We start from the raw sequence: 12166 nt of genomic DNA, 5'->3' as shown, positions 1-12166 counted from the left end.
ACAGGGCTGTGTATAGTTACCACGCACAAGCACAGAAAACTAGCACACACAAAATGCACGCACTGTTCAGAGGGTGTCAATATGCGATTGCAAACTACAACTTTAAGTAATCCCAACACTGCAACTTTGAATTGAGATCATTCTCGGGCACTCACTCCTAAGTCCTATTTAAAATATTTATGTAAATTTCCCTTTTTTTAAATAATGTGCTATGATTACTGAAAGGCCAAAACCTCAAAAGCATTGAAAGAAAAGGCCAAAGAAAAGGTGGTGTAAATTAGTTTTATAGACTATAGTCTAGAACTAGATAAAGTACACTACACTCTATTGTTATTAATATACTTGCTTTTTGCTATTTTGATGGCAGCATGAGTGAGCAGGTAGGTGTCACGTTACAAAGAAGTGGTTTTCAGTAGCCCAGTCTGTCCTGTCGACTACAACCTGCACGTTACCTCCAACGTTAACCAGGGAGGTTTTTATTTCAGCCAGGCCGGCCAGGTCGAGTTAATTGTGAGCTGAAGAGAGGAGAGCGAGCGGCACAAAACTAGTCACGTGACACTTATCACAGTATCACCTGATAACAACATCCAGCCAGGCCACATGTGCAACAACACTGCAGAACTGTGCATTTTGCAGTGAGTGTGCAGCAGCGAGTTGAGCTCACGCAGTGTGGCGTGGTGTCCATCATCGAGCGCTAGCGCCAGCGGCCAGTTCAGAAAGACAAAAATGGCTTCGTGTTCATATATTTCTCAGGAAGACCAGGAAAAGTTCACGCTTGGTGAGATGAACTACTAAAATTTCACTCCAAGATAACACGATCAGTCTGTTGTCACTGATTTGTTGCAATTCAGCATAGCATTATTGCATTGTCCCACACCTGAGATATTTTGTGGTGCTGAAAATATGTCGGTTTTTTTGTTTAAAATTATGTTAATTTAAGGTGAGAAATTACCCGCACGGTCTTCTTATGCCCATGCTGAAGTATTATTTTCTATTTATACCTTTTGCAAATCGTTAATCAATTAATGATGATTAAGCTCTCCTCGCCTCCACTGCAACAACAATGACAATAATATTCTAAGGCTCCAACACCACACAATGACAAACAAAGTGGGCCAAACAACTAACCCAGTCAGTGCTAAAGTTTACTTCACTTTTCAGTTCAACTCGTTGAAGTATAGTCCCTAGTATACTTGGCACGTGTTTATGTTGACCGGAAGATCGGTCTGTATCTAGTCGTCGGGGTTATGTTCCGTGGAGACTGCGTCTGGCTTCACGGAATCCCCTAACGTCAAAAAAAAAATAATATATAATTATTTAAAGACCCCTCTGGACAGGCGGATCTTTCTGTCTAGTGTTTATGGTAAATGTGTATTAAAGCTCGTCCTTAATGGATTAACTGATGTGTTAATAAAAAAGGCCTAAATTTACTAATTTTTGTGGCTAATCTGCATTATTTCCTGCTAAAGTCACTTATGCCTACATAGGTTTTGAGTAAATTCCTCTCTAACACTAACAGTAAATCTGCTTACATCAGGCTGGCATAGTTTATATTTATGTAATGTACATGAAACAAGCTAGAGCATGATTTGAATTAAATCATAATATCAATGTGTTTCATCTGTTTGACTTGCAATATATTGTGTTGAATAGCCAAGTTCTCCCATGGCCGTCTTCAGCGGCATGCAGAGGGAACATGGAGAAAGACGCCCTCATTTTCACTCCTCAAGAGCTCAGAGTCAGATGATCCTAGGAAAAGTTTGAGAAGAATATTGGTAAGAAAAATAGATCACATTCTTTGGCCTGAATCTTGACATGATCAGAATATAACACTTCAAATTCAAATATTCTGTGTTTGAGTTGAATTTTAATGATGAAGTAAAGTCAAATAAGTAAAATGTGAAAATAACTTAATGAAAGTCATATTTGTAAAATGAGAGAGATATGAAAGGTTGAAACACATGTAGGCCCTATACTTAAATGAGTTCTGGGGGCACTTCATGAAGCACTTTGTCTGACAACTTTGTCGGACAAATTCGCTCCCAGCCAACCAGATGCAAGGATTTCAGTAGCTTGTAACAGTTTGTCAGAAAAATATCCGACCAAAACGCTTCATGGAATGCCCCCCTGGAATATAGATAGATGCTGCTGAAGATATTTCATATCTTTTTATGAATATTTTGTATCTTTTATGAAAAATTATTTTTGGTCAAAATTTTTTTTTTTTAATGTCTGAAATATCCATTAATATAGTATTACATTATGCATAATGGAAATGTGAACCTTGTAAGATTATCTGCAGTGTGTGACCAATTCCTCAGGTGGCTGACGGAGACTCCATGCAGTATGTTGGACAGAATTATGGAGACCAAGCATCGAAGGCAAACTCCATGTGCAAGTAAGTAGTCAAGAAGTCATTTACAGCTTGATTTTCTTTCTCTGGAAAGATTCATTCTTGTATTTTCAGTTTTTTAAATTGTATGTTTTACTACCTTTTCTTAATGTTTTGGTGTATTTCTCACAATGGTTGGTACAGTTCTAATTGAATCCTTCTATGTGAGCTTTATTATTATTATTATTATTATTAGTAGTAGTAGTAGTAGTAGTAGTAGTAGTAGTATAGTAGTAGTAGTAGTAGTAGTAGTATCATTGTATCTGGTTGGTTGTATTCTGTGGGATAAAGATCAAGGATAGCAGACTTAATACGGAGTCTCCCTCATTCTGCATGAAATTCCGTGAAACAAACTATTTCTTCATGTCCTGACACGAAAAAAAACAACCCAAATCATCCTGATTTAAGAGTTAATGCCACCAGTTGAGATGCATATAGTGTAACTCACTAGTGTTTCTGTAAAAGCTCTTCAGAATCTCTGTGACTTTAATGCATCAATATTAGCAATCATGTGATGAGAGTTATTCTTTGTACCGTTCCATTTGCCAGGTACTTTGTGGGTGTGCTTGATAAGAAGCGGGGCAAGATGAAGGTGTACGATGCTCAGCTTTTGGAGCTCCATCCATGGCTTGGGAAGAAGGAGAGTAAGGCTGAGGAGGAGGAATCAAAGGATCTGTCCTATGCAGAGAAGGTAAAGAAAAATAATTTTTGTCTTTGATTCTGCCCTTTGAAAAAAATCACAGTACTGGGGTTGCTGGGGTGACCTGCAAAAAGTAAAATCATAATCTCAGATTTCAAAAGAAAGGGGTGGTGCAGTGCATAACATCCTAAAAGAATGACACCAAGTTTACTGTAACTTGAAAAATGGCTTTCAAAATGAATTGGCATTTCAACAGTCATTGCTAAGTACTAGTATTGATTATTGTAGGACAAGTTTGTAATCACTAATTTAAAAAAAAATACAAAAAATTATAATTATATTCATCCTTAGTTTATGGGATTGTGCTTGTAATCTAATGAGTCATAATGTATGCAGAACTTAAAAGCATGCTGCATCATTTAAATATTGATGCTTTAACAAAACACATGGCTGACATTTCTGTTTTCCCCTTCCATCCTTATTTGGCAAATTCAGCAAGACAGATTGACGGAAGCATTTGGCAGCTCTCGGAAGCAGCGTGCCATGGAGTCCCGGCTTCGCGGGCAAGTTGGATCAGAGGCCCTGGAATCTTCAGCTGCCAAGGCCCTCTCGCATGCAGGCAGCTTAACAAGTACACCCATCAGTGAGTGAATCTTTGCCTCATTCATTTCATTTCCTAAACGAGGAAGGTTCTGTAGAGAGCAGTGTATTTGCAACTTTATTTTTGTCAAGTTTACTACTTGTATAATCTTTTTTTTCATGGGGGGGAACAAATTTTTGATTGCTGATTTATGAATCAATCAATGGCAATTATACTGAAAAGATGATGATTTTATATGTGAAGAGTATCATACAATAAATCATCGAGCAAACAGATCACAAGTAATTTATTCAGAGGCTATATCCTACTTTTAGTATCTTACAAGAACAAGAGAGCTTTGTTACTCTTTTAAGGTCAGTGGTCAGTTGATGACCATGAATCATCAGTTTACAGGGCTACATTAAATGGACACAGGAAGTTGGATGTTTGTGAAATGTGACCCGCTGCAACAAAAGGATCCGAAAGTCGAGGGAAGACAATTTTCTGAAAATGACATGACATTATTCCCTTATTCTTCAGCTTCAATTTCATATATTTCACACAACTCATAAAAGGAATCCATTCCTGAGATATTGATGATTTTATGAGACCATGTCGAGTGGTCTAGGAAATCAGCACTTGGAGGAAACTGCCTTCAAAGTACTTTTCCGAAGCAATCTTGATCAAGGAGAGGTAAGACAGTTTTCACCTCTAGACAATAGAAGGTCCACTCATAGCAACCTCTGCGCACTGACCAAGAAGATCACTCCCTTGTTGCTAGGGGCGGAATCTATCTGTGGCGCTAAATCCAATCTTAGGACAAGTTTCCTGTTCTGCTGAAAGTCGGAAAATCATGGCCCAGAAAAACGCTAATTCTTGCCTTTCCTTTGCTTAGTTAGCTTCGAAATTTTGGCAGATGATAAACGAAACATTAGACTACAACATTATGCCAACAGCAGAAATTTGATGGTTTTTACCAGTTTTGATGATCTGACTTCAAACTCAGTTTTCTTGGCTCAGCTGTCAGTGACTCTCAGATCCTTTTGTTGTGGCGGGTTACAAATAGTTTCTTAAGGTTGATTAGTTGATAACTAGACATGAGAGGAGGATGAAATGTATTAGTATCTCTGTCATTGCATATTGCCATTGTGTCAGAAATGCTACAATTGAATTAGTAAACTTTATTCATCTAAGCCCTACACAACAAGAAGTCACTCCAATGATTTAGAACATTGGACAAAGACTATGAATACCCTCTTGACCTGTAAATATTATTCATCATATTTCATTTTGTTCTGCAGAAGAAGATCAAGGTACCAGCGATCTGCTGCCCCCACATGACCCAACAGCTACATTGCTCCAAGATGTCTTCAAGCTTCACGACTGTATCCTTTGCCTCAAATTGAAGGCAGCTGGCGAATTTTACCCGTTGAAGACGAGTCCCGAGTATATCAGGGCAAGTGTCTATGGGAAATGCGTGTTGTAGCAAAATCAACCTTACGCAATGGGTTAAGTTAATGAGCCCATTGTGAAATACTTTGTTGTTTTTTTCACCTTTATGAATCATGGTATCTAACTTGAAGATCAGTAAAATGATATGATTGTCAAATACAGAGCTACTTAGAGTATATTTACAGAATGTATGTCCTAGATTAGATGAGACTAGCGTGTTATTATCTTTTCAGAATTTGGGTTTTAGTTTGAGAACTTGTTTACCTAAGGAGAAAGACCAGGTCACATTCTGTAAGTTTTATTTGTCACCTGAATGTGACAAATATCCTTCTATTTTATCCTGTGGCTTCCCATCAAATTTTTGTCATCAGAATCTTCTAGAGCAATTCTTCTTTAATGATATGATTAATCTAAAGTGTTCTTTCACATGCGTACAGAATTGATGTAAATTTGCGAGTTGTTGCATGCCTCGGCTTTCAATTGTACCAAGAAATTCTGAAATGTTAAGGGACTACAGTTTTACTATCAAAAATTCTGCTGCAGTCTCGGGGAGCATCAGACAGTTTTTTAGCCCCTTGCTCAAATCTGTAGCTGTAAACTGTGGATAGCTGGATACCTGTAGCTGTCAACTGAGGATAGTTTGATACCTGTAGCTGTAAACTGAGGATAGTTGGATACCTCTAGCTGTAAACTGTTGATAGTTGGATGCCTGTTCTTTGCTCTGTCTTTTTATGCAATAGTGTTGTTTTCCTTGATGATAAAATCTCCCAGTGATATCACCGACACATTGGGATGTCCTCAAACCTCTGGCAGAGGAATTAATCAGTGGTGCTGTAAAGAATGCATCTGAGTGGAAGGCCTCCAAGAAGTAAGTTGTGCTCACACTGCTAGATACACGTATTCTCCATTTCTTCATTCCAGATCCTTCCCTCCACGAAGGTTAACAAAACTTACATATTTCATTTTCCTTCAAGAATAAGAGCCTTGTAATAGCAAAGTGATGGATGAGTCTTTTTACTAGAATCTGTAGCACGTGAAATCTTCTGTTTGACGCGATATTGATCAAAATTCACATTTCTCATTCATTTGGACTTTTTCTAATCATAATCCTCTTTATCAGTTTTGTGTCACAATGGTCTTTGTATGGAAGTGTCCGATTATCACCTTAAAGTGGATATGTCTCACGTACACTACAGTCAGTATGCTTTTTTTCATGAGGTGGGGAAGGGATTCAAGGGTGCCAGTAAAGTAGCATGGCAGGTTTTAGTTGACAGCCTGGTTTTATACTACATTTTGCCTTATGTTTTGTGAGTAAACTATAAAGTGAGAAATATTTGTGGCATGAAATTTTTTCCACTGCATGAAATTTTGCCAATTGCCAATGGCATCCAATGCATTATAGTGTAGACAGAAACTTTTGCATGCATTTTAATTTCACAAATCTTGGCTCTCGTTCAATTCACAGAATAAGAATGCACACAAAAATGTCTGGTTTTACAGTAGTATTTTGCAAATTGGGACTAGGAAGACAATTACTGGAGAGGTTGTATAGCAATTGCAGCATCTGAGAACTGCAAGAGAGTTCATACCCCTTTAATACAGAAGTTACAGCTTTAAAGGGGATTGATAGTAACTGATCAGTGGGAATCAGTGGGAATGCTGGGGGATGATTGTTCCAATTCTTGTGGGATTCATTGAAGAGTACATTATATATCTACTGTTGTGTGAAAATTATTTGCTCCAGAACGGTCTCATATTCAAGTAATGTGCAGTTTAATGCCCCGTCACTGTACGGGCATGCTAACCTGGAAACATTAAACTGCACATTACTTGAATATGAGACCATTCTGAAGCAAACAATTTTCACACAATAGACATAAAATGTACTCTTAAATGAATCCCAAAAGGATTGGAACAATCATCCCCCAGCATTCCCACTGATCAGTTACTAGCCATCCCCTTTAACCCCAGTGAGACAATATACAGCTAATTTGCATCACAAGATGCAAAACTTGTTTTAGTTGTCAATTTTTGCAGTTATTAGTCAACTCTCAATAATTGGGCACAGATGAGAACACACCGCAAAGTACACAGCATAATAAAGGGTGAGCACTTTACTACCCTGAGGACCTTGTAATAGGCTCTTCCATGTAGCAGATTAGTGATTAGAATCCAGTTTGCACATGTTAGGCACTGCTATGTTGGGCAAAAGCCATTTGCAAGCTTGGCAGTCTCCAGAAACAGCCTCTGCCATACAGGTACATAGCAAACTATTCGAGCACTAAGTTTGTAAGTTATATAAAATCAGTGTAGAAGGCATGATGGATTATTAACAGCATGATGTTCGTCCACCTATATTCCAGGTACCCCCATTATGTATTGAACCACCTAACTGGCCTTAGCCACCTGCAAGAGAATCGCCAGACCACCCAAGCTGTGTGTCTGGTATACGTCTCCTTCCTCATGCAACTCCACAAGACACATCCAAAGGACATGAAAGGCAGTAAGCATTAGATCAGAACATCTCCCTTGTTACCTCCGCCAAGTGATGAGGTTATGTTTTCATTACTGTTGGTTTGTTAGTTAGTTAGTTAGTATTTCCGTGTGCAAAATAACTCAAAAAGTTGTGCTCGGATTTAGATGAAACTTGCAGGGAAGGTTGAGAATGACACAAGGAACAGATGATTAAATTTTGGTAGTGATCCAGAAATTTTTTGGATTTTTTTGAAGGATTTACGATATTTTGGCAGGTAGGGTCAATGAACTTAGGAGTTCAAGCTGCGCATTTTTGAGGTTTTCATACACACACTAAAGTGCATGCTCTAGTTTCTGCTAGGGCGAGGCGTGCCGCGCAGCTGAGGATTTATGACGTAACAAAGGCTTCTATATTGGGAAATCGGGCGATTTTTAATGCTAGGGTGCATGCATACGTATGGTTGGAAATCACTGATCTCTATGGAAGAACAAGATCATGAAGTAGCTGCTTGGCGGAGGTTTGCACTCTCAGAGTGCTTTTCTAGTTTACTCTGCACCTAGAGCCACGGAAAATTCTCACGACTCCATTCACCGCAGTGAAATGCTTTTCAACTTCATAAGCATAATCTAGTCCCAGCATAGTCTATAATGTACCGTAAAAATTGAAAATTTTGTGCAAGTAACTTTTCGCACTCACCCGGGTAAGGTGAATTTAATATGTTTTAACTCTGTTGAATAAAAAAATGAAAGAGGGTTACATATAACAAGCAAAAATGCCTTTATATTTGCCCTAGTTTGTGGTCATGCAAAATGTGCAAAAATTTCAATTCTTATTGTACTATCAGATCAAAATTGGGAAAGTGCACAAATCTTTCATACACTCATGAAAGGAAACCATCCAATCCATGTATGCAGGTAAAATCTAGGCAAGGGAATGTCTGAACACAGGTAATATGACATTTGACAATGTGCCATTCTATTAATCCTGATAAATCAAACAAGACTCACTTGATTACATCCCTGTCTTTGCTTTACATGTACTTGATCACTGTCAAGTTTTGAGAATGTAGTTTTGCCTTTGCTTATTGACAATATTGAGCAAGAAATCATACTGATACGAGAGAGAATTTGCAGTGTTTTAGTACATGTACAAGTATACGTACATGTATTCTTCTTATTGTCTGTCAATCGAATGTCCATCCCCAGAGAAATGCCTACCGGGCGTCCCACGAGACATCAGGGCACACCTCTTTGAGTCCTTCACGCAGATGGTACCGACACCAGACGGCAAACGAGAAGACAGGTGATTGGATGTGACTCGCCGTACCACTTGTAGATACCTAGCAACTGACCTGCTAAAGAAGTACACTCTATCAAGTACCGTACACACTTGTATTTCATAGACAGAAATATTTACGAGTTCTTAATTTCACGCTTTGTGGTCTTTTCATTATTACAATAATTGCAACAACAACAACAAAAGAAAAAATTTCAGAAGGTGTGATTTCTCAAACGAACAATTTTGTTTGAAAAATGCATAAAATATTAAAGCCAGATTTTACTGCTAGTATTTAGACCATGCCAGTGACTGCTATTAACAAATCTATGGCATCTGGGCTTTACTACTAGTAGTCACTTGATATTGCAGTGCTAATGTGCTGGCCTGGGACCGTGCATGTAGGGCAATTTTTGTTTTCATTTTTATTAATACCTTTCACATGTTGTTATTTTCCCAATAGAGAGCCTATGAGTGAAATCACAAAATAAAACCACCGCAAAAATCTTAGCATATATACAGTGTTACATATCAAGACATTAAAATATCAAAAATTAAGTACCCAGTATCAAGTATTGTGATCTGAATTTTGAAAGTAGAATGAGGAAAGCAGCTGACTGTGTGTACACCATTTCTATTTCATCTTCTCGTCAGGTTCCTTCCCAAGAGACTGAAAGACAAACTCCTCTCTTACATCCTGGTACTTGCCCAGCTGATTGACAGTTTCCACACAGAGGTCACGACCCTTAGCGAGGACCTTGGCATCCCTGTCAAGAAGTATGGGCAGCTAGATCGATTTTTTTTTAATTGTTTTTATGACTTGTTTTTGTCTCCTCTTGTCTTTTCCGGTCTTGTTTTGCATTCACTTACTGTATACGCCATACTGTATATATAGCAAGTGTAAATTTTTGTGAATCGGGACGTCCCAATGATTTCATGAGTGGTTAAATTCACAATCGTTGCGTACTGTATTGAACGGAGAAATGTATATGTGTTTGTCACATTCATATTGGTATCAGAGTCATTATTTTCACATGTCTTTAATTTTGTTAATAGCACCTGACTCGCGGAATTTGGCATATATGTTTTCTAGTGAAATCTGCTTTAGTTTGGATACAACTTTTTACTTCTGACTCCACAAGCACTGAGATTAAGCCATACCAGTGTTTCATTTTAGTTCAGCCATTTGCTTTCCTGGTCTTTGATACCGTGTTTATTATTTTCAATGTTAATTTTCGTGACCTCACTTTGGAGATTCTCGTCTTTTGACGAGAACGCTGAAATGAAGTTCCCCCTGTGTAGCTTTGAAGTATGTTGTAGAAGAATAGATTTCATATTACTGTATACGCCGAATATTTCGCGAGGTTTTTATTTTTGCGAATTTAGCGAGTCAGGTGCTATTCGCGAAATAAAAGACACATGAAAATATTGACTCTGATCCCGATGTGAATGTGACGTACACGTTTACACTTCTCCGTTCAGTACAGGACTCCAGGATCGCGAATTTAACCACTCACGAAATCGTCAGAAATTCCCAATTCGCGAAAATTTAGACTTGGGAAATATATGGCGTATACAGTAGTCTCCCTTTTGAGGAGAAAGCTGAAGTGAAATTCTCCCTGTGTAACTTTGAAGTATATTGTAGAGAAAGACATTTCATATCAGTTTGCACAAGTACGAAAGTTGCCGGTTTGATATGTTATTGATATCAGACAAGGATTGGGAGAGAAGATTGAATCCATGTAATGCTCCTTTTAATATACAAGTGTGCATCTCTTCCCAGTTAGCATACTGTCTGATTGTATTCATATCTTTGGACGATGCTTGTTTGCACAATAATTGATAGATGTGCAGCCTCCAACGGCACAGCCAATTGATATTTAGTACTTATGAATTTGTTGGACACCCCCTAGTAGAAAAGAGGATAGACATGATAAGCTGATGCTTGTCAGACTCCTTTGCTACCCAAATTTACTTGTTTAAAATCATTTTCAGTGCAGAATGGGTTTCATACTGTGCAATTTCAGAAACACTAACACCTTTATGAAGTTGATATTTTTGGTCATTATGGTTGAATAAATATTTTACGTTCCCTTTCCTTCATTTTTGGTTTACTAGTATTGTTTTGAATACTATGTGCATGTAATTCCTTTTTGGAACAAATATGTGATTTGATATCTGTTAATCAGGGGCTAATGAACAGGGAATGATTTAATCCCCTGCTTCTCAACCAGTGGACCAAGAAGCTCTCACAGGTTGGCCACAATGTCAATCAAAAATAAAATAAAAAAGATTAATACTTCATCTAACCATTGGCTCAAAAGTAATTCATAGGAGCCAAAGTGGGCCTCGGGTTGAAAATGGTTGAGAAGCACAGATTTAATCTATAGAGTGATGGAGGTAATATTTTTTTTGTTTCTCCAGAATACTTTTTCGCACCTTCCCCCTGTATTTTCAATGCATTGTACCTAGATTGATCACTCATGCCAGAGCTATCGGATGTAGGACTGTAACCCAAACTGTGGCTTCCCCAGCTCAGCTGAGGAGAAAGAGACAAATCAAGAGGGATCCCGATGATGATGACGATGACGACTATGACCTCGCAACCACCTCGATCTCCAAGGGCCTTGCCCAGAAGGCTCTCTTCATCGAACTCAGTGCCCCTCTGCAGAGGATGTCTACGGGGGGTGGAAAGCGACCCTTTGGGGGTCGGAGATGATATCAGCAAGAAACAAAAGAGAGTCAAAAGCTGTTTGTGAGGCTGGAGGTGTTATTCCATCAAAGGAGGGATCAACTGTCATCAAAATTATCTCTCATTGTACATACAGTCAACCTTGCCTAAGTCCAATCTATATGGACTGAAGAAGTAGCTTCAACTTAGGGAACATTTAACTTATGAGGGATTAAAATCAATAGAATATAAAGAGAAGAGGACTTGAAAAGACCTTTGATTAGCCGACTATTTGACTTATGTGAGGTTGACTTAAGCAAGGTTGACTGTAGTTTCTCTCTCCTTCCTCGGCTTCCTATGTTGGTGTGAGTTACCTAAAAGTACCCATAAATGAAGACCAGACAGTACTGGAAAGGGTAACTTTGCGCTATTCCCTGGGATACACAAACTATATCACAAACTCTGAATACACCCTTTTGCATGGATGAGTATGACGGTGGCTATTCAAGCTTCTTTCAGTGGCATTGGGGTTAACTCCAAATGCCCTAGCTGTTGTGTGAGTTGCACCAACCGATTTGGGTGTAACAAGTCCCTAGAATTATGGCATCAAAGGGATCCAGTGAGATATGTAGGTTTTTGTTTTGTTTTGTTTTTTGAACTCATTCACTGACAGCAAAATT

General features: G+C 38.4%; 1 protein-coding gene across 1 annotated transcript; it reads left to right on the top strand.

Annotated features, from left to right (window-relative positions):
• Positions 1-726: 726 nt before the first annotated feature.
• Positions 727-11534, top strand: LOC139734555 (DNA-directed RNA polymerase I subunit RPA49-like). Its single transcript, XM_071645330.1, has 11 exons — positions 727-778; positions 1654-1775; positions 2322-2398; positions 2942-3083; positions 3528-3675; positions 4914-4997; positions 5836-5932; positions 7428-7567; positions 8746-8842; positions 9470-9592; positions 11288-11534. The coding sequence occupies exons 1-11, from the start codon at positions 727-729 to the stop codon at positions 11532-11534; spliced, it is 1329 nt and encodes a 442-aa protein (XP_071501431.1).
• The last annotated feature ends 632 nt before the right edge of the window (positions 11535-12166 follow it).

This window comes from Diadema antillarum, unplaced genomic scaffold (assembly GCF_040938485.1).
Source record: "Diadema antillarum isolate AM-2024a unplaced genomic scaffold, OU_Dant_1.0 seq00000532_RagTag, whole genome shotgun sequence".
In the NCBI taxonomy this organism is placed as follows: Eukaryota; Metazoa; Echinodermata; class Echinoidea; order Diadematoida; family Diadematidae; genus Diadema; species Diadema antillarum.
The sequence above is the reverse complement of the archived record's forward strand: the minus strand, read 5'-3'. Positions and strand labels throughout refer to the sequence as shown.